The sequence below is a fragment of the Mandrillus leucophaeus genome, unplaced genomic scaffold (genome assembly GCF_000951045.1).
Source record: "Mandrillus leucophaeus isolate KB7577 unplaced genomic scaffold, Mleu.le_1.0 Scaffold1702, whole genome shotgun sequence".
NCBI lineage: Eukaryota > Metazoa > Chordata > Mammalia > Primates > Cercopithecidae > Mandrillus > Mandrillus leucophaeus.
The window spans coordinates 225013-251182 of NW_012101702.1; the positions used below are offsets into that span (position 1 = coordinate 225013).

General features: G+C 34.3%; 1 protein-coding gene and 1 non-coding gene across 2 annotated transcripts in view; both read left to right on the top strand.

Annotated features, from left to right (window-relative positions):
* Positions 1–25245, top strand: part of PHIP (pleckstrin homology domain interacting protein) — a 114348-nt gene extending 89103 nt beyond the window's left edge. The window contains exons 27-37 of the mRNA XM_011976895.1: positions 2123–2278; positions 3568–3688; positions 6766–6891; positions 9760–9829; positions 10149–10199; positions 10469–10618; positions 18034–18186; positions 18949–19112; positions 19564–19823; positions 20321–20518; positions 24480–25245. Of these exons, the coding sequence (XP_011832285.1) occupies positions 2123–2278; positions 3568–3688; positions 6766–6891; positions 9760–9829; positions 10149–10199; positions 10469–10618; positions 18034–18186; positions 18949–19112; positions 19564–19823; positions 20321–20518; positions 24480–25117 (2087 nt within the window). The 3' untranslated portion in view covers positions 25118–25245. The remainder of the gene's footprint in view (positions 1–2122; positions 2279–3567; positions 3689–6765; positions 6892–9759; positions 9830–10148; positions 10200–10468; positions 10619–18033; positions 18187–18948; positions 19113–19563; positions 19824–20320; positions 20519–24479) is intronic.
* On the top strand, positions 7001–7073 carry TRNAF-GAA. Its single transcript has one exon. It is a non-coding gene; the product is annotated as a tRNA-Phe (tRNA).
* Positions 25246–26170: the final 925 nt, after the last annotated feature.

Below are 26170 nucleotides of genomic sequence, written 5' to 3' on the forward strand. Positions count from 1 at the left end.
ATTTTTGTAACTTTAGCAGACTGCTTACAGTGTAACATGATAGTTAAGAGGTTATGCTTTTGAGAGAGACGGACATCAGTTCGTATCCTGACTTGTCATTTTTTATGTGATCTTGGCAAGTTCCATAAAGCCTCACTCCCCAACTTTTTAGGACTTGGCCTTTGAAACCGTCTAAGCTAATACCTTCCTTATAGGGCTGCTTTAAGGATTAAATAGCATCATGTGTGTAAAGTGCTTATTGTAGAGTCTGACACACACAAGAGCTCAACGAAGATATAATTAATAATGACAATATAACTGTCATTGTGCATATGGCCTGACACATTCAGGATTTAATAATTAGCCTTAGGCAGTGAGTACGACGTCTTCCTTGTACTGAGAAAAGGTCATTGGGACCAAAGCCTGGAGTTTGTATATTCTTTCCACTTCATTGCCCATTTTTGTTTGTTTGTAAAAAATACAAGACACATACACAATTGCATAAGCCAAAAAGGGATTAAAAGGATATAGTCCAGATTTTAATAATGATTATTTATAGAGTAGGATTATAAAGACTTCATAAATTATTTTCTGTTATTCTATATTGTTTGATTTTTTTTAACAATAATATATTACAGGGCGGGCACGGTGGCTCACACCTGTAATCCCAGCACTTTGGGAGGCTGAGGCAGGTGGATCACGAGGTCAGGTGTTTGAGAGCAGCCTGACCAACATGGTGAAACCCCATCTCAACTAAAAATACAAAAATCAGCCTGGTGTGGTGGCATGTGCCTGTAATCCCAGCTACTCAGGAGGCTGAGGCAGGAAAATCACTTGAACCTGGGAGGCAGAGGTTGCATTGAGCTGAGATTGCACCACTGCACTCCAGCCTGGGCAACAGAGTGAGACTCCATCTCAAAAACAACAACAATAATAATAATAATATCTGTTAGCAGATAAAAATAAGATCTTTAAAATACAAAGAGGAAAACATCTAATTTCTAACATAGTAGAAATCATCTTTTATTAATTGAGTTACTCAGTAGTTATTGTATTCCAAAGTCAGAGAAAAAATAACTGTTGGAGAAAATAAGCCAATCTCATAGACCTCAGAAATGAGAAGATGGTCATGCTGGTAAGCTAAGATTAGTTCTTTGCAGGAATTATCACTTTGAAAATTTAATGCCAATATTATGTGTTTTTATCTCACTGCTAAATTAGAGCTGTTAAAATTATAAAATATCTTAATTTGTAACCATGTTACATGGCTTATCTTTTTCTCTCATTTATTAAAAAAAAGTTTAAATTTGAACTCACATTGAACTGTTGTGAATATGATAGCAGTGAAGCCAGTTGGTGTTAGAATGCCTTGGATATTTTTTAAATGAATAAGTGATACTGATTCACTATTTTGTTTCCTACCTAAGTATATTGAAGGGTGGTTACTGTTGTTCTATTTGAATATACATTCATACGAACCTATAGAGTTTAATTGTAGTTTGTGATGAGAATTTTGATTGTACACAAACAGTGGCATATTTTTAGTGTGTATCTGCCAAAACCTAGTCTAAAGGAAAAATTACCTAACACGTTTCTAGATTTTGAGTTACCGTAACCCTCTAGTGATTCTGTCAGCTAAAACTGTTAAAGATTCAAGCATGCAGAAAGCATACCTTCATAATTTATGAGTAATAAGCATAAGCATCATTTGTCAATTTTCGTAATTCTCTGTTCCTACATTCAAAAATTGAAGCTTCGATTGAAGTATTTCTAGAAAATGTCACTTTAGTTCAGTTTTACCTTGTGTATAGTTTATCAAAAGTAAACATGGCAATCAGAAAACTTTGAGATTTGCATATTTTATAGAAATGATTTCTGCACATGTAGCTTGATTACAGAGCAGATTTTCAGGTATAATTTTGGAGAAGTAATTATTTAGAGAATCATTTACAGTATCATTTAAAAATTAATTTAAATTTTCGTGACCCTTGAAACGTACTTTCCTTTGTTAAAATAAAGAGTATATTTACCAAATCTATACAAAATATACTTTAATTTTGTGACTATTATTTTTACATTCTAAAGCTAACCTAAATACTAATAAGTTACCACATATTTGCAATGATCTGCTTTTCTATTTCAGCTGTATTTCCTGAAGAACTAGGTACCAGTGTTCCTTTAACTGATGGTGAGTGCAGATCACTAATCTATAAACCTCTTGATGGAGAATGGGGTACCAATCCCAGGGATGAAGAATGTGAAAGAATTGTGGCAGGAATAAACCAGTTGATGACACTAGGTAAGTAAAGCAACACATGAGTATAGAAAAAACTGGCAGAATGCAAAGTAATAGAAAAATACTGTTATTCTCCAACAAAAAATTTTTTTCACAATATCCTAAGTCAATGGTTTCAAACATTTTAAGTGGAATCTGTTTTTGAATGTGATCTTAACACGGGACTTAACTATTTAAAACAGTTATAAATTAGGTTATGTTAGCTGAATTTTAGAATAAGGGCCTCCTAGAAGTGCCAGAGGCATCTCTGAAAAATCTTTGTCCTCCACAACCCAATTTAAAACACTTGACATATTCAGACTGACATGATATGAATTCATGGAGGAGGGTTGAAAGCTCAATTATAATTATACAGATAGCTTGTACTGGTCTCCCCCAACTTTATATACACACACAAAAGAGCATCTTTTTAAGGGGAAAGGAGAGGGTATATTAATTGCTTTGCCTTGTTAAAAGGAAAGAAAACAATGACCACAAAACTTGATTATCTGAATTCTGGGCTTCTGAAGTAACTCTAGACTATGTGGTGGTTTGTAGCAACCCTCTCTCTCAGTAAGGAATCAGCTGCAGAGAGTCCAGAGAGAAATTAACATGAGTAAGAAGAGCTGGATGGACACACACAGTGAGGGATATTCAAATCTGAAGTATTTTATAAAATGCCAACACTTTATAGGAATAGCCTTATAAATACTACCTTAAATAATTTTAGCAATATTTTAGGATATTACGTATTATATGTAAATTAGCAAAAAAGTGGGAGTAATCCTAACTAGTTATAGTTTTTGCTGTACAACTTTACAGTGTGTATTGGATCAGTAGTATCACTGAATCAAAACTTCTGGGTCTGTTTCCTTTTCTCTACTTGTCTGATGTTTCTCAGAATAATGTAAAGTTGAGATAAGGGAATAAGTTTTGAGAAAGTCAAAGGTTAGATTTGAATGCAGTATGTTACAGTGTTAATAATAGAATGGTTTTGTCAAATATAGATTCAGGAATGGCCAACTGTCAATTATGGCAATGTGTGTGTACTTAGTAGGTCTGATATATGTATATATAATTTGTTTCTTTCTCCCAGTAAACCTATGAATACCCCTAGAATTTGGCAATATATATGTAGACATAAGAAAAAGTGAGATTCTTCATGTCAGCTAAACTATATTATTTGTGAAAAGACAGTGGCAGACTAATGATTATGTAGATAAGGACTTTTTAAGTCTTAATTCAAGTAGAATTCTTCTTGAATTATTTTAAGCATACAAAAATAAATTTACAAACTTATCTATTTATTTTAGATATTGCCTCAGCATTTGTGGCCCCTGTGGATCTGCAAGCCTATCCCATGTATTGCACAGTAGTGGCATACCCAACGGATCTAAGTACAATTAAACAAAGACTGGAAAACAGGTTTTACAGGTTAGAACCATTTGATGTAGCTATTATCAAAGGAAAGCTGGTGATCTTTCCACCCATTTACTGATCTTTAGCAGTGTTTCTCAACTTTTTGTATATATGAATGCACATAAGAATCACCTGGGGATTATGTTAAAATGTAGAATCTTATTCAGTAGATTTGGAGTGGGACTGGAGATTCTGCATTTCTAACAAGTACCAGTAATGCCAATGCTGCTGGTCTTTAGACACTTAAAACACAGTTCCTAGGTACAGTTATTCCTAGAGGCTGGAATGATTTTATACTCACTGTCTTTATATTGTATTCTATAAAGCAAGGCAAGTTATTTCATTTTCTCCTACATAACATTAAAATATTTATTTGTTCGTTGATTTTTAATAGAATATATAATAAAAATTATGTATTTGTATTATGTATTTTGTTCTTATTTTGCCTATATTCAGCTTATCATTACTTATAACACTGAAATTTGAAAATACTCAGTTTTTCATAGTTGTAGTTTAGCATGAAAAAGAATTAGAATTAAATGGCCCAGGCATAATTTCAATTAATTTTCATTATCTAGGTAATTTTGTTGAATGTCTTTAATCTTCAGTAGGCTTTATAGGTTTATTACCTAAAATGTTTTGTCAAAAAATATGTTTATAGCTTTTAAATAATAGAATCCTGTTTTTAGTTTTAATGTTTCTCATATAACCTTTGCTTAGCAGTCCAACAATTTAATTTGTGTAACATTGCATTAAAACTTTTTGTGACCATTTATTACTGAAGTCCTTTCCATTATTCTTCTTTTTTAACTTACAGAAGTTTTATTCATATTTTGTACTAACATTTTTCTGTATAAAATGTGCCTTTGGTTCTTTTTATGACTTAAATTTTATTTCCGTATCTCATTGTGAGGGGCTATCCTGTGCCTCTACCCACTAGATGCCAGTAGCAGCCCCCTAGTTGTGAAAACCAAAAATGTAATCAGACATTGTCACATGTCTTCTGGGGAGCATAATTATCCTTGATTGAGAACCACTGGAATAAAGAAAACAAATATATTAAACTTGAGTTTCTAAGATTTTTCTGATCTTCTTAGGTGTGTTTGCTGTTGCTTCCTTGATATTTGTCAAAAAGCGTAGAGATAGGGAGAAAATCCTCTATGCTATGTGGTTCCCAACCATCCCACCCTCAAAGCATTCTTCAAGTCTTTTTCAGTATCAGTTGTTGGAAGTTTAAGAGAAAAAAAAAAATGAAGGAATTCCTAACTATATTCCTACCTTGACCCCTAAATTGCTAAAGATTGGAAGTTAAACCTAGTGCTTCAGAGATGAAACAAGACATGGGTAGGTGAGAAGGAAAGAACTGTTTTTATACATACACTAATTGTTGTACTACAACTAGAAAGATAAGCTGCTGATATCTTCCATTATTGTAAATATCTCACACATTACTCAACATGATAATTGCTAACATATACTATACATATGGTTTGACTTACAGTGGTTTGACTTAGATTTTTCAGCTTTACAGTGATATGAAAGGGATATACATTCAGTAGAAACCATACTTCAAATTTTGAATTCTGATCTTTTTCTGGGCTTGTGATGTACTCTTTCATGATGCTGAGCAATGGCAGTGAGCTACAGCTCCCAGTAGCTCCCAGTCACCCATGTGATCATGAAGTTAAACCGATACTGTACAGTGTATTGTGTTGCCATATGATTTTGCCCAACCATAGGCTAATGTAAGTGTTCTGAGCACATTTGAGGTAGGCTTGGCTGAGGTAAAATGTTTGCTAGGTTAACTATATCACATGCATTTTTGACCTAATGGTATTTTGAATTTACAGTAGGTTTATCAGGGTATAACCCCATCATTAGTTGAGGAACATCTGTATTTCAAGATACATTATATTTTAAATAGGCTTTTGGCATTACCCTAGTTTTGTAGCCAATTTAGGAAAAAAACTTTTGGAACACAATACTTACATGAATTAGAAATTGCCTGTTTTCCAACCTGATAATAAACTCAGTTATAAACCTGAGTTATGTTCTTATTCAATACAATGATGACTTCCAGTACTATTTCACTGTTTAAAAGTTTTTGCTTCTTCCTCCACTCATTGGTGTTAGACTTCTTATAGTTTGTTTCTCTTTCGTGATACTTCTAGTTCAGTCTCTTGTTAAACTATTACTGTCAGTTTGCCCTGCTGGCATTAATCTAATACTTATTTTACACACAGTTTTCTATATGATACACTGAAGATATCTGTGATTCTGTTATTAGATAGAGCCTTGTGAATCTTTTTGAAATGCACAGTTTTTCTTTGTTTCTATGTCCACAATTACATACAGTGTTTTTTTATTCCATGTAATTGTATTTCTGTTCACAATCAGTAAGATTTTCTAAGTGTTTTCTTCTTTATTATTTTAAGTCAGGCCACATATTAGATAATATTCTCAAAAGTTGTCCTTGGATTTTTATTTACTTTCAGAAATAAAATTATAAAACTCCAGATTTTATTTTAGCATTATCAGTTAAGTGTTCAGAATATAATTCTCATTTAGTTAGGTTTCTTGGTAAACGAACATGCAATATTTTTATAGTTTTGTATCTCGTAAGGTGGCTGTCAGTTAACTTTTCATTTGTATATGTCATTTGATTACCAATAATATAATTAGATTAAAATTACTTGTTTCCTTTTTGTTCAGAAGTCAGGGGTCTTTATTACCAAAAAATGATAGCATACATGACAAAAATATATAAAGCCAAAACTTAAAAACTCTCCCTTTTCTACTCTCCTGCCACTCCCCATATAGATGTTCTCCCTCCCAAAAAGAGGGCATTGTTAATAGTCTGGTGTGTTCCATTCCAAACATCTTGTATGCAAATACATAGTTATATGGTTGCCCCTCTTTTTTTCCCCTAACACAAATGCAGTTATGCTTCTTTGAAAATGACTTTATAAGACCAATGGTTTTTACGATTGGTTTAGACTGAAATTGAAAAGTTGGAATGTCTTGGTTTTAAATGATGTACACATATTTCTAAATATAAGGAAGTTAAAACTTCTATATTTTGTTTTTTTAAGGCGGGTTTCTTCCCTAATGTGGGAAGTTCGATATATAGAGCATAATACACGAACATTTAATGAGCCTGGAAGCCCTATTGTGAAATCTGCTAAATTCGTGACTGATCTTCTTCTACATTTTATAAAGTAAGTTATTTTTTCATATGTAATTATGATAGTTTTAATAATTAATGGCACTATAGTTCCTCTTAAAATAGAAAACATACTGTTTGTAAAGAGGAAACGTTTACGAGTAGCCAAAATAGCTCAGTTGGGAGAGCGTTAGACTGAAGATCTAAAGGTCCCTGGTTTGATCCTGGGTTTTGGAAGAAACAGGTCATTGGCTAATAATAAGAATGAAATCATAAAAGCTGCATTACCATTGTGTTTTAAGGTTAAAATTTTTTTTAAAAGATTCTTTTCGCAATCTGTTAGACAATAATAACAGTAAAGATTTATTTAACATGTAATGTTTTACCTACTTTAACTTTTCTAACCCAAGTAACAATCTTACAGGTGGAAGAGATTTATTATCTGGAATTTTGAATTGAGGAAACTATGGCCTATAGTGGTTAACATGTATAAGGTTGCACAGTAAATGAGTGTCTGCCATCTGATTTGAGAATTTTTCATCCTAGCAGTATATTGCCCCTGTCAAGTATATTAACAAGTATTTAAGTAGTCCAGCAGGAGACTAAATTTAACTTTCGTGATTCTAGTTCAAAGTCAAGGTTAGTTCCTCATTGATCCCATAACAAGAGTGATAACCACTATTTATTAAGGCAGAAGTACTTTCCCTTCCTTATCTTAAGGATTTTATGCAGTCATACAATGAATTGAGCCTCCTAAATTGAAGGCAGAGAAGTGAATTCTATACTTTGTACAAAGACTGCTGTGATTCCATGTTGTTATTTTGAATTTTTTTTTCCTGGTTGAGAAGTAGTAACAGCATTTTTAAAAGCTTACTTAGCTGTTATCAGCTTTCATTTTTACATAATGAAAACTTCAGGATTATTCAGGTGTTTTTTTTTTTTTTTTTAATAAACATCCCTGCTTCATTCTCGTTAATGGACATAATCTTTGAGTTCCTTTTTGATTAATGTTTTTTAACTGAGAAATGCAGGTCATTTCAGTATAAGAAAACACCAAACATAATTAGTAAGGTCAATTTTGTGCCCTTTCTCTACCTTATTCTCTAAGATATCTATTGCTTTCCAATGGTTTGGGGGCCATTATTGCTATGCTTTTGTTTTCCTTATTGAAATTAGTAATTAAGCATTATCCTCCGAAGACTCTTATGTCTGTAATTTTTTGTAAGTGTTATAACTATGTGTAGGTATATCTGTTTTTTCAAAGAGAATCAGTAGAACTACATGAGATACCATATTCATATTTCAGTGAAATAATTTAGATGAAAATTGTTAATACATTTGAAATAGTCTATGAAATGTATTTCTTTCAAACAGCTACTTTGAAATGTCTTTGAAATCAGATTCATGAAACACTTAAAGCATTTGTATTGTATATTCCTAAAAATAAATCCGTGGCATTTTTTTCAGATGTGTATAGTTTGTTTAGAAATACTTTTTTTAGCAGATAGTTTTCCAGATATTAAGTATTCCTTGAAATTTTAATTATACTTTTTAATTGAGTTATTTGGCAAAATTTCAAGCAATTGATACATACAAAGTAATATAAAGGGTGCTTGGAGGTAGTATTTTTATCCTCTTAATACAGTTTCATAGGATAGATAAATCTGTAAGAAACTATAATATAAGGAAAACTGTGACAAGTAATAAGAGAATTGTATAGAAGTTTAGATGAGTGTAGGATCACTTTTAGTTGTGATGATGGGGATTCAGATACAGGGGAGGAGAAGTATGTTAAGAAGACATTGTATTCAAGGTAGATATTGATAGATTAAGGAAACGTTAGATGAAAAGAAAGCCATTCCAGGGGTAAGGAGCAGCATGAGGTAGGGAGGTTTAATTAAGGGTAATATAAATTGGGTGAGGTAGACAGTAATGAGTAGAAGTCACAGTAGAGATACAGTGCTATAAATTTGAGTTGGGGCCACATCATGGGTGGCCTTGAATGCCAATCTAAGGTTTTAGACTTTTAAAATATGAGCTCTGAGAGCAAGGGGATGTTGAAAGTATTTTGACATGAGAATAAAATGTTTTACACTATGCCTTAAAAATGTTAATTTGACTGCAGTGTCTAATTTAATTGATATAGAAGAGACAAGAAGCATAAATAGCAGATTGACTGCTATATTTGACCAACTAAGAGTTGATGAGGGCTTAATTTATGGAAGTGAGAAAGGGACAGATGCCCAGACATACTTGGGGATAGAGTTCACAGCACTTGACCACTAATTGGATTTATAAGGAGGAGGAAAGGGAAAGAATAATGAAAAACCAATATTCCCATTACTGTAAGAATGGTATGTTGTTTAAGAAAAAATAGAGAAAGGAACAAGGATATCTGGGGAGCCACTATTAAGTTTAAACATATGTGGAATTTTAGGTTATGGTAGAATGCTCAGGAGAAGGGTTAGGACAGATTGCTGGAATTTTGGAATTCATTTACACAGATAAACCACCAGTATGTAAAGTTATCAAAGCAAAAGGTATAGTGTGAAGAGAAGATGCGTAAGAACAGAGTTTTGGGAAATACATTTAAGAATAAAAGAAAGAAAGTTGGAAGACAAGAAATATATTAGCTGTTTGAAGACTGAGGAATGGAAGAAGCACAGCAGATACCTAAGCAAAGACTGGGAGATCAGACTTGGGTTTGGTGTAATGATATAGTCAGGCCACACTGAAAACTCTACATAGAGTGGAGGGGTCAGGGTTAAATGTGTGTGCACACATTATTGGAGTAAGCCAATGCAGAAGAAAGCAAGCCTTCAGCTTCTACTTTTATCTTAAAATATGGTTTTAGGAACAAATTTTTAAGGAAAAAAATTATCATGGCTGTAGTCTTACATTTTAACATTTCCTTGTTATGTAGGGATCAGACTTGTTATAACATAATTCCACTTTATAATTCAATGAAGAAGAAAGTGTTGTCTGATTCTGAGGTATGTAATATTTCATTATGATTACTATATTGATATTCTCTGTATAAAAATAAATTTACATATTATAGTTTTCAGGTAAAAGCTGTTGTGAAGATTATTTCTTGTCTAGTGTAGTTTAAAACAAAAACTGGCAGTAGAATATTCTTCTTAGAGTTACAAAAAAATTTTGAATGGGAAACTTTTTAATGAGTCAGTAAAGTGCCCCAGCATATACATTACAGTGTTCCAGTGTGTAAAGGAAATAATTGCTAATTAATCAACTATAACGTATAATGACATTTAAAATGTTTTATGAATCTGATAAATTCTTGCCTCAAAGGAAGAAGAGAAAGATGCTGATGTGCCAGGAACTTCTACTCGAAAAAGGAAGGTAATATAGTTTTAGTTTTAGCAGGAGTACTTTATATGAATTAAAATGTATTAAGAGCTTTCTTTCTTTTTTTACTCTTAGCATTTTAAAAGACATTAAGTATGTTCAAATTAGTTTCAGTTACAAAATGTATGTTTTTTAGAACTTCGTGAATATTTTCTTTTGTTTGAATTCTTGTGTATTACCCAATTATCTAAGACTGCATTAAAAGTACAAATTTTATTGTATAAGTGCTCTTTTATTAATATATTTGAACACTTTTATCGCAGGACCATCAGCCTAGACGAAGATTACGTAATAGAGCCCAGTCTTACGATATTCAAGCATGGAAGAAACAGTGTGAAGAATTGTTAAATCTCATATTTCAATGTGAAGATTCAGAGCCTTTCCGTCAGCCAGTAGATCTCCTTGAATATCCAGTAAGTGTTTTTGAAAATATTTTCTTTACCTGTCAGTTTGCTACATATCTTTTACATGACAGTTGGCTGTTTTAGTTACTTTTTATGATTATTGTTCATTTCTTTATTATTTTATACATGTTCTCATTATCCATTTGACTACATAGAGAATCTAAATTTTGAATAGTGTGGTAAAATGGAAGGAGCCCTGAACCAAGACACTGTAAGAAATAGGTTATTCTGTTCCTACCAGTTGTGCAGCTTTGAGCTAGTCCCTTAGTTTTCTCATCTGAATTTTTTTTTCTTTTTGTCTTCCCTACACTGATTCTATGAATTTATTATGGCAGTTATCTAGGAAAAAAAAAAATAATGCCTACATCCTTACAGGATTATGGAGATGTAAAGAGAATATATAAAAATAATTTTTAGGCCGGGCACGGTGGCTCACGCCTGTAATCCTAGCACTTTGGGAGGCCGAGGCAGGCAGATCACAAGGTCAGGAGATCGAGACCATCCTGGCTAACATGGTGATCTACTGAAAATACAAAAAAAAAAAAATTAGCCGGGTGTGGTGGCGGGCGCCTGTAGTCCCAGCTACTCGGGAGGCTGAGGCAGGAGAATGGCGTGAACCTGGGAGGCGGAGCTTGCAGTGAGCCGAGATCCCGCTGCTTGGGCGACAGAGCGAGAGACTCGGTCTCAAAAACAAAAGCAAACAAAAAAATAGTTTTTAAATGTGAAGCACTGTGTACAAATGTAAGGTGATATTATTGTATATATTTAGGTATGCCAATGTATAATCTTTATGGAATACATGGTAAAAAGAGCTAAGTAAACATGATCCAGGTATTTATTTTGGCATGCAATCATAGCAATCTAAATTTAGCGTAGAGTGATTTCTCATCCCTTTAAAAAGTAATTAAATGCTATATAGTTCAGGGGCCAGGTGCAGTATCTCACACCTGTAATCTCTGCACTTTGGGTGGCCGAGGCGGGTGGATAACTTGAGGCCAGGAGTTTGAGACCAGCCTGACCAACATGGTGAAATCCCGTCTCTACTAAAAATGCAAAAATTACCTGGGCGTGGTGGTGGGCACCCGTAATCCGAACTATTCGGGAGGCTGAGGCAGGACAATCGCTTGAACGTGGGAGGCGGAGGTTGCAGTGAGCCGAGATGGCGCCATTGCACTCCAGCTTGGGTGACAGAGTGAGACTCTTGTCTCAAAAAAGAAAAAAGTTATGCAGTTCAGATAGCATTCATGGTTTGAAATGAAAATAAAAAATGTTTTATAAGACATCATGACCTAGATGTGGTATCATTGGACATCATTATCTTATCCCTTTAAAAAGTAATTAAATGTTATATAGTTCAAGGGCTGGGCGCAGTGGCTCACACCTGTAATCCCAGCACTTTGGGAAGGTGACGTGGGCAGATCACCCGAGGTCAGGAGTTCAAGACCAGCCTGACCAACATGGTAAAATCCTGTCTCTACTAAAAATACAAAAATTAGCCAGGCTTATTTTTGTTCTAACTTACAATGATGAAAATAGAGAAACTTCATCAACAGATAAATATCAGAAAATGACTTTTTTCGTGTCATTTAAAATACCAGAAACATAGAATGTTAAATGTGGAAGAGAAATCTTTAATTCCAGTGACGTGATAAATTGAGCTAATTAGAACCTCACCTTTGGGAAAACCTAGGACTGAGCTGATGCATGAATGTTCTGGCTTTCATTTCTCTCTGTTTTCACAACTTATGGATTTCACTTTGGTTCTTGCAAGCTCAGCTATGTATTCTTTTGAAAAATAAATTGCTGTTTATTCATTGTTTTAGGCATTTGTATTCTGGGCTTTACACAGAAAAGAAGGGATAGAAATAAGACAATGTTTTTATTCTAGAGGCACAAGTATTAACACTATACAGAGATAATTGAGTCCTTGGGCAGTGGTGAAAAAGGAATTTGGAGCTGAAACCCAACCCTAAACCAGAAGTATTGAAGAACTGCACCCTGAATGAAAATAAGAATTGAATAATTCCTTTCACAACAAAGAATGTTTTCCCCAGTGGTTCTAATGTCAGAGAGGAGAAATTTTCCTAAACGTACGCTATACATGGACTTAGAATCCAAATTTGCACTACCCTTGTGTAGAAATCCATTATGGAAAAAAAGTTAATCCTTAACTGAATGAACTAATGATTAAAAAAAAAAAAACACACACACCTATATAAGGGACTGATCTACCATTATAAGATGACAGAAACAACCAATGGAAATATTAGTAACCTCTCCCTGAAAATTTGAGTAATAGATTATTCTGAATTACTATACTTCATTAAAAAAAAGAGAGATGACATTCATTGTAAGATTATTGTTGTTATATGTACCACCAAGAAAAAAGAAATGCTGTGAGTTAAACTTTGATAGATAATTTTGGTTAAAGGAATAAATGAAAGAATAAGAAACATGGGGGAAAAGTATGTTATTTGAGAGGAAAAGAGGGAAGACATATTAAAACTAATTAAATAGAATCCTGGAAATGAAATGTATAATTACTGAAATTAAACTTACCGGACAGTTTTAAAAACAGATTAAAGAGATAGTAAATGTAAAGATCTAAGCAAATTCTATAGAATCCCACACAGAATGATAAAGAGATTGAGTGTGAAGGAGAGAGTAAGAGGTAATGGTAGATAGAAAGAGAAGGTCCAAAGTATGTCTAACAAAAATTTCAGTGGAAGAGAATAGACAGAATGGGAGAGGAGAAATATTTGAGGAGCTAATGGCCAGGAACTTTTTTTTTTTTGAGACAGAGTCTCACTCTGTCACCAGGCTGGAGTGCAGTGGCTCAATCTCGGATCACTACAAACTCTGCCTCGTGGGTTCAAGCGATTCTCCTGGCTCAGCCTCCCGAGTAGCTGGGATTACAGGCGCATACTACCACGCCCAGCTAATTTTTATTTTTTTAGTAGAGATGGGGTTTCACCATGTTGGCCAGGATGGTCTCGATCTCTTGACCTCGTGATCTGCCTGCCTTAGCCTCCCAAAGGACTGGGATTACAGGCGTAAGCCACCATGCCCCATGGCCAGGAATTTTCTAGAATTGGTAAACATTTGACAAACTATGATTCCTGATCGGGATATACAAGAAAAAAATCTTTACCTAGAATAAGAGTGAAAAAAACTCAACAATTGAAAGTCAAAAAGAAAATATTAAAACAGTCAGACAGAAAAAATGGAAGAGACCTGAGACTGCTCCAAGCCACTCACTTTACTGATGTTGAACTGAGACTCACCTTGCTAAGATTTATAGACAAAGCTGTTTCTTGCTATTTATTTGTGGCTATTTATAGACAAAGCCACAATGGGAACCCATATCCTTTATATCCAGCGCACCAGTTATATGTGATAGGGATTCTGACAATAGGCAAATGAATTTTTGTATAAAGAAAGTTCACTTTTTAAACTTAAGAGGGAAATATATAAGAATGCAGTCATCTTTTACATATTCAAAATAATGAGAACAATATTTAGCAAATATTTAGAACCTGTCCCACCAGCTAAATGTGTTAGCCGATGAAAAGTAGTAGAAATAAGAAAAATGTAATCTCTTGCCTCTTGCGGTACTCCATGATGGAGGTCTGTTTGGTTAATTACTGTCACAGAAGAGAAAAAGAAAACTTTGGATACCAATCTACTTTTTACAATTCAGAATTAACTGTATCATCCTTACTTTAGTGGAATATTTAAGGCAGATCACGCACTTCATATTTCACCTTTTATATGAAAATATTAGTTCACATTTTGAGTGTAATCAAATATTCAAAGCAAGATGTTAAAAATTAAATTTTTGATGGAAATAAATGGGCTTAATAATCTACAGCTTTCATGTATTCAATAGAATTGTATTGAGCAGTTATCATGTACTATACTGCATGGTGGAAGGCCAAGATGTGAGCCAAGAAAAATTAAGTATTCTACATGAATTTTACATTACCCAAAATATTGCAAAACATTTTAAAAAATCATTTTTATATTTTGCCCAAATCTACAAAGTTTGTAACGCCAATAATGTAAAATCTCTAAGAACTTGTTAACTAAAGAGCCCACCTTTAAATAATCTATGGATTAAACAAATCTCATGGGGATTAAAAAAATGTATTGAACTCAATTAAAATAAATTCAGTGTATCAAAATTTGTAGGACGCAGTTAAAGCAATGCAGGAAAATTTCTAATACTAAAGTGTCCTAAAGAGTACAGCAGAAAAGGAGAAGTTTCAAATCAGTAATCGAAGATCACTCCTCAAGAACCTAGAGAAAGAAGAGTAAAATCAACCAAAAGTAAGCCAACAAAAGGAAATAATAAAGAGCTGAAATCAGTGAAACTCAAAAAAGAAAAACAATAGAGAAAATCTATAAAATTGGAAGCTGGTTATTTGAGAAGATCAACAAGATTGACAAGCCTCTGTTGAGATTTACAAAGCTATAAAGAGAGATGACAGATTGTTAATATCAGGGATGATATAGAGCATATCACTGTAGACCCTGCAAATACCAGAAGGATGATAAAGTAAAAATAAATAATACTACAAAGAATTATACATACATAAATTTGGTAACTTACATGAAATAGACCGATACTCAAAGTATAAACTACCACAACTCACCCAGTATGAAACAGGTAACTCAGTAACCCTATTAGGGAAATTTAATTTGTGATTATAAGTTTTCAAAAAAGAAATGTCTAGTCCCGGATGGCTTCACTGGAGAATTCAACCAAACATTTAAAGAATTAACACAAATTCTACACAGTCTCTTCCAGAAGATAGAAAAACTCAAATTCCCAACTCATTCTATGAAGGCCAGTGTTCCCCTGATCTCAAAACCAGACAATAACAGTAGAAAAGAAGAAAAAAAACTAACCAAATAACAGCAAATAGAATTCAGGAATATATTAAAAAGTGATTTTATACCATGACCAAGTGCTGTTTATTCCAGAGATACAAGGATGGTTGATTATTCAAAAACCAGTCAATGTAATCCATCATATTAATAGGCTAGTGAAGAAAAATCTCATGATTATATCAAGTAATATAGAAAGAGCATTTGACAAAATTTCACACCCATTTGTTCTATGAATGTGCATTTTGGTTATGGTAAAGTCAGTGTGGTCACAGGAGGAAATGAAAACAAGGCTTGGAAGGAAAAAGTTTATTATACTGAAGATTCCCAGGCCGGGCATCGTGGCTCACACCTGTGTAATCCCAGCACTTTGGGAGGCCAAGGTAGGTGGATCACTTGAGCTCAAGAGTTTGAGACTAGCCTGAGCAATATGGCAAAACCCTGTCTTTACAGAAAATGCAAAAATTAGCCAGGTTCTGTGGTGTGCACCTGTAGTCCGAGCTACTCATGAAGATTGCTTGAGCCTGGGAGATGGACATTGCAGTGAGCCAAGGTCACACCACTGCACTCTAGCCTGGCAATAGAGTGAGACCCTATCTCATTAAAAAAAAAAAAAAAAAAGTAAAAAAGAGTCCCAGAAAAGTAGGGGGTTACCACATGCCACACAGGGCCACAGGGGAAGTGCTAGGTTTTGGTTGGGTAGGAGAGACCAAAACTAGGGAAAAGCTTAGAAATCATTTATTGGGGTTTCTGCAGGAAATGCAAGGCAGGTCACAGTTAACAGCTTATTATTGGCTAGTTTGAATAATTCCAGTGGGCTCTGAGGCACACGTATCTAGTTGTCTGGTCCCAGCCCTGGGATGATTTAAAATGGAAATACTGGCTTAGTGTGTGAGAGTGAGAAAAGGAGCTGACTGTGGCTTTATACTTGGGATTCATTGGTATGTATATGAAAGACATGTTCTCAGTGGAGCCCGTCACTAAGAATTGACTGCCCCAGGAAGAGGCAGTCTTTCCTCAGGTGTGTAAGGCCCCCCAGGTACCAGATCATCCTTGGCCCTGTGAATAGATGGCAAATAGACAAATGCAGAATCTGAAGAAACAAGACGTTAATTCATTATAAAACCCCTAAGAAAACTGGGAATAAAGGAAAACTTCCACAACTTGATAAAGTACATCTATAAAAAACCTACAGCTAACATCATGTTTACTGGTGACAGACTGAGTGCTTTCCCCCTAAGAATTAGGAATGATTGAAAAATGTTCACTCTCACCACTGCTATTCAACATAGTACTGGAAATTCTAGCCAATGCAATAAGGCAAGAAAAGGAAATAAAAGGCATACCTATTGGAAAGGAAGAAATAAAAATTTGTAAAGGCAGTAATCCTGCCTTATATGGCACCTTCTTCAGGGTCAGACATATCTGATCATAATTTAAACTTGATGGTCCAAAGTCAAGTTGTTACACTTCAAAAAATATAATCGCATACTGAGGGACTATTGAAAAACTGCAGGCCAGATGTGGTGGCTAATGCCTGTAATCCCAGCACTTTGGGAGGCCAAGGCAGGCAGATTATTTAAGTCAGGGAGTTTGAGACCAGTCTCAGCAACATGGCGAGACCCCGTCTCTACAAAAATTATACAAATTAGCTGGGTGTGGTAGCGCCTGCCTGTAGTTCCGGCCACTTGAGAGGCTGAGGTGGGAAGATTGCTTGAGTCTGGGAGGCTTAGGATGCAGTGAGCTGTGATGGCATCAACTGCACTCTAACCTGGGCAACAAGCAAGACTGTCTCTCCCAAAAAAGGAGGAGTACAATACTCTTTGTCCCTGCTTAAAAAAAAAAAAAAGCATATTCTGATAATTTTAGAATTATATACCATATTATGATGATTTCCTGTTGCTCTTTCACTTGTGTGTTTTTATTGGTTCCAATCTGTTACCTAATTTTATACTCAATTGACTAGGTAGACACCTCAGGTGACATGCATAGACTTTGTGACAACTATTCACATTCGTTAATTCTTTATTACTGCAAAGCAAAACTCCCAATTGTAGTACTGAAGTTGAGATTACTAGAACTTAGGTGTCTGCATAAATGGGATGCTGGCATACTTCCATCATTTTTATTTCCTTAAAGTTACAGTTGTATTTCAATGCATCAGACCTTTAGAATTTATAAGTAGTATAAAGTTTTGAGAGTTTCTTTCAAACTTTTGGTTGTAGAGCTGGGCTTTTTCCTTACTCTTTTACTTTCCCCTTTCCAGTACAACTCCATCTCCCAAGTCTCCAGTGAAAAATTAATAACTTCTGTGTTCTTGAATAAGAAAATTATTGTTGATTGCAATATAAGGGGGAGAGTATGAAATAAATTAGAATTATTAGAAAAAAGGAACTCTTGATAAGGGGAACAGGAGTGATTATTAGGAGTTCTAGGACTTATAGTCATCATAAAAATCCTGTGCAAATCCCTGTGCTGAGAAGTGATGCTTTGTGTAATAATAATGGTAACACCACCTATTTTCCCTCTCCTAGGACTACAGAGACATCATTGACACTCCAATGGATTTTGCTACCGTTAGAGAAACTTTAGAGGCTGGGAATTATGAGTCACCAATGGAGTTATGTAAAGATGTCAGACTTATTTTCAGTAATTCCAAAGCATATACACCAAGCAAAAGATCAAGGGTATATAATTAAATTTTGTTTATGACTAGATTGAGTTAGAGGAGTATGTTATATGACTAAACGTTGCTTTACTTAAAATTTAGGTCCAAGTTAACTTTGTTATATTCTGAATATTGTCCCACTGGAAAAAGAATTTATACCTTTCTACTCAGCTCCTTGTATGAAATAACATTTATGTTATCTTTGATGTCTGGTAATGGTGACTTTTCTTGAAGTACTGTGATTGAATAGATAGGTGCAAATTGTCCTGGTATGCACCAGAGCCATCTGGCCTTGACTTTTCTAGCTATTATCTGCCTTATGGAGCTTTTTTGTGAATGATTTTTACAAATAAGTAAAAATATAAATATAATTTAAAACTCTTTGACCAGACATAACATCACAAAGCAGTGCTATATAGCAGTGAAATGAGAAAGAAGAGATGCTAGTCCTAGGTAGAAAACAGGTTCAAACCTTTGGGATAGTTTCAGTGTAATAGAGTTGACAATAAGGAGTTTTGTCTGTATGAGCCATTTGAATTTAGAGTCAGACTTTTCTTTAAGAATCTCAAAACTTGAAAGATTTCTGTTCTAAACACAAAAATATTTAATTGTTAAAATGCTTCAGTTTACCTTTTCATCAAAAGATTAGGAAAAAGGATGTCAAAAACAGTATTTAAATTCTAAATAGTTTTTACTGGAAAAGTATTTACATTACAATATTTACTGAACAAAGGTATTTTCCTCCGAGGAATGTTTGAACACTTTTTTTTTTCCCTCACAGATTTACAGCATGAGTTTGCGCCTGTCTGCTTTCTTTGAAGAACACATTAGTTCAGTTTTATCAGATTATAAATCTGCTCTTCGTTTTCATAAAAGAAATACCATAACCAAAAGGAGGAAGAAAAGAAACAGAAGCAGCTCTGTTTCCAGTAGTGCTGCGTCAAGGTATTTAATTTCTTTTAAATACCACTAACTGATCTATAACTTTCATCTAAATGATAGAACTTGGTGTTTTTTAATACTTCCTTTACTATTCCCTATATTACAGAATGATATATTTGACATGCAAGTTCCTATGATGTGGAGGATTTTTAATCTTTTAACTAAAGCTATACTAGTGTAAGTGCTTAAATTCAAACTGCTAAATCTATACAGTAAAACAGCATTTTTAGGATAGTGATGGCATCATGCTTTCCGTCATATAACTTTAGCATTTACAGCGATCCTTCACTAAATATTCACTTTCAAAGGCTCACAATCATATGAAATCCACTACAAATCTCATATTTTAACATATTTCATAATAGTACAAATATTGAATCCAACAATATTATAAACTGTTTTATTCATTCATATAGAACTATCAGAGTGACCGACAATACTATTTTATTTACAGCCCTGAAAGGAAAAAAAGGATCTTAAAACCCCAGCTAAAGTCAGAAATCTCTACCTCTGCATTCTCTACACCTACACGATCAATACCGCCAAGACACAATGCTGCTCAGATAAACGGTAAAACAGAATCTAGTTCTGTGGTTCGAACCAGAAGCAACCGAGTGGTTGTAGATCCACTTATCACTGAGCAACCATCGACTTCTTCAGCTGCAAAGACTTTTATTACAAAAGCAAATGCATCTGCAATACCAGGGAAAACAAGTAAGACTGACTTTCTAAATTGTAATGTGTCTGATGATTTTCTTAATTTAAGTTTTTACTTTGCCAAATGCAGTATATTGAGTTTTAGTAATTTCTAGCAGACACTGTTGTTTTTGCCTTCTTTATTAATTTCCTATTAAAAAAAGTTTTTAATAAGAATTAAATTGAGATTTACGTCATTACAGACTAATGCTTAGAAATGACAACTCTGATCTAAACTACTGAATTTAAATCATAGTACCCACACTAGCTAGCAATTTGCCAAGACTTGCCTTCGTAATTCTGAAATGATGGGACAGCTTCTAAAAGGGCTGAAACTATTAAGAGTTTCTAGCTGGATATGCCTTTTTCCTATTAGAAAGTAGATTTCCTAAGAAAGCTTTAAGCATCCTTCAGGTTTTGTTGTCTTAGCTAATTCAGATAATTCAGGTTAACCTTTTTTCTCATCTTTAGGTTCAGTAACTCTTAATTTTTAACTTTTTGTTTATTTGTTTTAGTACTAGAGAATTCCGTGAAACATTCCAAAGCTTTGAATACTCTTTCCAGTCCTGGTCAATCCAATTTTAGTCATGGCACTAGGAATAATTCTGCAAAAGAAACCATGGAAAAGGAAAAGCCAGTCAAACGTAAAATGAAGTCGTCTCTACTCCCAAAGGCGTCCACTCTTTCAAAGCCATCAGCTGTCATTGAGCAAGGTAAGGTATTATTTCTATCTTTCAAGATACAGTAGATCCTTATTATAAATGATGCTTTTGTTGGAATCAGCATTTATATCCACTTTTCAGGTTGCCCACTTAAAAGTCACACATCTGTATTAGTTGATAAATTTACTGCAATGAGCTATTATTGTGCCACTACACTCCATCCTGGTAAACAGAATGAGACCCTGTCTCAAAAGAAAAAAAGAAATTTATCTTCGAAGTTTAAATTAAATAGGATATAGTTAACCCAATGTAGCATTCTTCACTTTTGTAGAAAAATGTTTTAAGTAAATATTGGATCACAAAACTACTTATTTTTCTAGACAGATTTTTATTAAATAATAATTCATTGGGGTTGTCTACAACTGTAGAGTACAACTTTTGACATGTTACACTTCAAGTTCTTTCAGCTTCGGGTTTTTATTGTAAAGTCTTCGTGTTTGAAAGATGAAGAAAGTAAATACTACAATATGCCATATGACATGTTAAAATAATATGGCTTCTTGGCAGCAGACAGCCTAATAATAAGCATTTTGCATCATGACTTTCAAAGTGTTTCTTAAGACATTTCTTCATTGTTGTCTTTAAAAACCTCTGTCAAAATTTAATTTCTCTACTGAAATCTTATTTTGGCTAATGGCATTGGGATCTACCCATGTAAACTTAAAATCAGGGAGTCATCCTAGCCCTCTCTTCAGCAGCTGAATCTCTTCAACAGCTTTTTGTTTTTGTTGTTTCTCCTTCCATAACATCTCTTAAATCTATTCTCTCCTCTCCATTCTCACCGCCGTGACATTATTTCAAGGCTTACATAATTTCTTGCCTGGACTATTTTCCTAGTTTCCTAACTAGTCTTCCTGCCTCAGTTCTCAAACTCTTTCTTAACCAGTCCATCTCCCATATTGCAGCCAAAGTGATCTTTTCATTTCTCTCTAGCACATGTGGATGTGTGTACATACATGCAGAGAAAACCCTTCCTTGCCCTCAAATCATATATGGAAACATTTTAAATTTTTTGCCTGTTACACAAGACTCTCTGTTACTTGGCTCTTGCCTAACATTCCAGGTTCTTTTGCCTTCTTTCTGTCTTTTGTATTGCAGTAATCCTAAACACTTAGAAGTTCCTGAGTCTTTGTTCTTCTCTTCTTTGGGGGGGATGTCTTTTTTCCCTCCTAGTTTAATGGTCTGTTGCCTTTCACGTCTCACTTAAAATATCGTCTTTAGGAAGTCTTCTCCTGGCTTCTTTAGATAGAATCAAGCACTTCATTTTTTTTTTTTTTTTTTTCCAAAGACAGGATCTTGTTCTGTCACTCAGACTGGAATGCAATGGCCAGATTTCCATTCACTGCAACCTCCGCCTTTCAGGTTCAATCAATTCTTCTGCCTCAGCCTCCCATGTAGCTGGAATTATAGGTGTACGCCATAACACCCGGCTAATTTTGTATTTTTGATAAAGACAGGATTTCTCCATGTTGACCAGGCTGGTCTGAAACTTCTGGCCTCTAGTGATCCACCCCACTCAGCCTCCCAAAGTATTGTGATTTCAGATGTGAGCCGCCACGCCCAGCCAAGCACTTCCATCTTTATGTCCCAGAAAACCCTGTTCATTACCTTTGGTGGTACTTACAATACTGATCAGGTTATTCATTTTCACATGTCTGTATCTCCAGAAGAATCTGAGGTTAATGTGTTTACTCATTTTTAATGCCCATTATATAGAAGATAATTGTTTGAATAAATAACCAAAATACTTTGCATATGAATGTTTCACATTTTTAATATCTGCCCCCTTTCTGAACTGAATTTAGAGTTTGAATAGTATATTGGCCTTCCTTGCTGCTTTTTATTCTTGAATCCTAGAGAAATCAAATATGTATGATGAATTGGTTCTAGCATTATGATAGCGGAGGTCTGGTCTCATAGTCCATTTGATTTATAATGTTTGAGTATTAGAAATACTCGAGTACTGGTACTGTATAGAAATATCATTATCTATTAGTTAACATTAACAGTGATTTATTATAAATAATGACACCTAAATTAACTGTCTAGAATCAAGCAGTGTTGTCTAGTGGAATATAATACAAGGCATATATGTAATTTTAAATTTTGCAGTCACTATGTTTAGTAAAAATAGGTAAAGTTAATTTTAATAATATTTTATTCCATTGCATCCAAAATGTTATTTCAGTATTTAATCAGTATTTTAAAATATATACTGCTTTAGTATTTAAATTGAAATTTAATTAAAAATTTAGTTCCTAAACTGCGTAACTTTTCATGTGCCCAGGACAACACAGTTCAAGATCAGTGGTTTTTAAACTTTTTAAAGAAACTTCTGAATTCCTTTTTAAGAAAGCTGCATTCATTTTTAATCTTTTTACATTATATATTGCTTTATAAAGTTGATAAGTCCTATAGTCCCTGTCTAAGAAGAATGTACATAAACATATTCATACAAAATTTTGGACCATTTCAAGGGATTCATGTGGTTCTTAAAGCCTATCTTCTGTAGTAGGTACATGTGCTGGATATTTAGAACCCGTGTAGTCATAATGTAAAACAAGAGGGATTGGCAGAATCCCTAGGCAGTTTACATGTCAGTTGCTCCGTAGGAAATACTTAACTACTTTATGTCCACACCCACATTTTTTCCCAACCAGTAATCTAAAGAGAGTCATTTCACTATGGGGATCGGGAATTAAAATCTTTGCATTTTCTGTCTGTACTTGACTCTGACCTTTGGTGAGTCTCTTAACCATGTTTTTTTGTTTTGTTTTGTTTTGTTTGAGACGGAGTCTCGCTCTTGTCGCCCAGGCTGTCTTGTCGCCCAGGCTGGAGTGCAGTAGTGCGATCTCAGCTCACTGCAGCCTCCGCCTCCCAGGTTCAAATGATTCTCCTGCCTCAGCCCCCTGAGTAGCTGGGATTACAGGTACCCACCACCACACCCAGCTAATTTTTGTACTTTTAGTAGAGACGAGGTTTCGCCATGTTGGCCAGGCTGGTCTTGAACTCCTGACCTCAGGTGATCCACCTGCTCTGGCCTCCCAGAGTGCTGGCATTGTAATTGTGAGCCGCTGCACCCAACCAACCATGATTTTCTTATTTACAAAGTACAGTTCCAACTCATGACAAAAAGTGCTTTTATGAAGATGTATTCTTTTTAAAAGCAGTTTCCATCTATGAATTTCCTCAAAAATAGAGCATTGCAAATCACCTACTTTATCAAATAAAAACATGTCAGAAATTTGGAGGGAAAGAGAGTTCGTTACTGATAGTTCCTGTGGCATATTTTTCCTTTATCTAAGTTATAGCATTTTTTTCTACAACAGAAAGGTGATTCATCATCTCCAGATCCTTCAGGTTTAGAATTTGATTGCCAGCATTTTCTCTCTTGTTTTATGAAGCATAATGGCCTTTTGTCATGGAGTTTGTTACAGTGGGATCTTAATCATGATTATGGTGGCACACATAGTGATTTTGATTGATATAATCAGTATTTCCTAGGATTATAGTCATTTGCCATTTATTACACAAGGTGAGGACTTTTCAAAGCCTGTGAAGAAAAATTGCCATTTAGTTGTTTTTAAATCCTCTTTAAACAGTTCTGAGAGCAAAGTTTTTGAGCCAGAGTAACTTACTTCTAAGTTAGGAATAAGAAAACTTTGGTCATCCTAGCTTTATAATCAATCACAATGTTAACTTAGATGAGTTACTTATTTTCTATGAGCTTTACCTCCCTCATGAGATCATTAAGAATCTGTCTCTTTTAATTAGAAAATAAATAAGATCATTGAACTATTAACATTCTCTAGGTTCTTTTTTCTCATTTTAATAAAATAATTTAGATTATGTCATTACATATAAGTATACCAATGGGGCCTTATTGACAAGTTTGAGGGTCAAACCAAAAAAGAAACTCCATGTATTAAGGTGTCCTGTTGTTCCCTTTTAGGAGATTGTAAGAACAACGCTCTTGTACCAGGAACCATTCAAGTAAACGGCCATGGAGGACAGCCATCAAAACTTGTGAAGAGGGGACCTGGAAGGAAACCTAAAGTAGAAGTTAACACCAATAGTGGTGAAATTATACACAAGAAAAGGGGTAGAAAGCCCAAAAAGCTACAGTATGCAAAGCCAGAAAATTTAGAGCAAAATAATGTGCATCCCATCAGAGATGAAGTACTTCCTTCTTCAACATGCAATTTTCTTTCTGAAACTAATAATGTAAAGGAAGATTTGTTACAGAAAAAGAGTCGTGGAGGTAGAAAACCCAAAAGGAAGATGAAGACACAAAAACTAGATTCAGATCTCCTAGTCCCTGCAAGTGTCAAAGTGTTAAGGAGAAGTAACCGAAAAAAGATAGATGATCCTATAGATGAGGAAGAAGAGTTTGAAGAACTCAAAGGCTCTGAACCCCACATGAGAACTAGAAATCAAGGTCGAAGGACAGCTTTCTATAATGAGGATGACTCTGAAGAGGAGCAAAGGCAGCTGTTGTTCGAAGACACCTCTTTAACTTTTGGAACTTCTAGTAGAGGACGAGTCCGAAAGTTGACTGAAAAAGCAAAAGCTAATTTAATTGGTTGGTAACTTGTACCAAAATATTTTACTTCAAAATCTATAAAGCAGGTACAGTTAAGGAATAAGTAGAACTAAGGCTTCTGCTTCCTTGCTGCTATGGTGGAGTAGGGAATATGATTTGATTTGCAAAAAAAAAACAAAAAACAAAAAAAAACAAACTTACAAGACACTTCACTTCTTTAAATGAATATATATATATAAATATATACATATATATTTTAAATGTTTGCTATTTATTGCCCTTAGATAGGTTATGCATTTTCACATTCATTTCATTCACTGAAACAAAAGAAATTGATCTATAATGAATTCCTGATTTATTTATAGAAAAGACAGTTCTGCTACACTCTTTAGGAGCATAATATTCCTAGTGATAGAGCATTTCATGTTAAAATGAATTATTTTTGACCAAGCAAGGTACATTTCTATTGATACAAGTCATGCCCCTAAAAGACAGATGTTATACAGAGTAGCAGTGAATTAAGAAATGTTTCCTCTAAAAGATAAATACAAAATTTCCACCATTTGATACCCTAAAAAGTTTAATTTTAATTATAGAATGTTCATCTACAAAGTATCTAGAGGAGGCTTTTGCTTTATTCCATTTCTGCCAAACTTAAGAGAAAATGTACTGATGAAGGGAAACATATCCACATTGGAAAACATTTGACTGTCTAATTTTTCAGACCTTGATTCTTATATCACTCAATCTCTGTTTATTGTGCCAAAGACTGAGAATCAGTGCAGTGGAAAGCCTGTTTTTGACTGTCAGGACAGCATACACTTTTCAATATTGGAAAGGCTATATATTCTAAAGAGCAAGTTATTAAAGAGTTATGCTGAGATATATCTTTTTTTTGGTACTAATAGAAAATAATGCACTGGTGGGTCCTTTGACAGAGATATTCTAGAGGAAATGTTTAAGTGGTTAAAGGATTCAAGGAAAATACAGGAAAAAAGGTATGGGATTTGATGTTTACTTGTTGATCTGGATTAATGTCATTTCTAAACTTTAGACATATCTAATAGCCTAAAATGACTTACAAAGAAACGTGTCTGTGT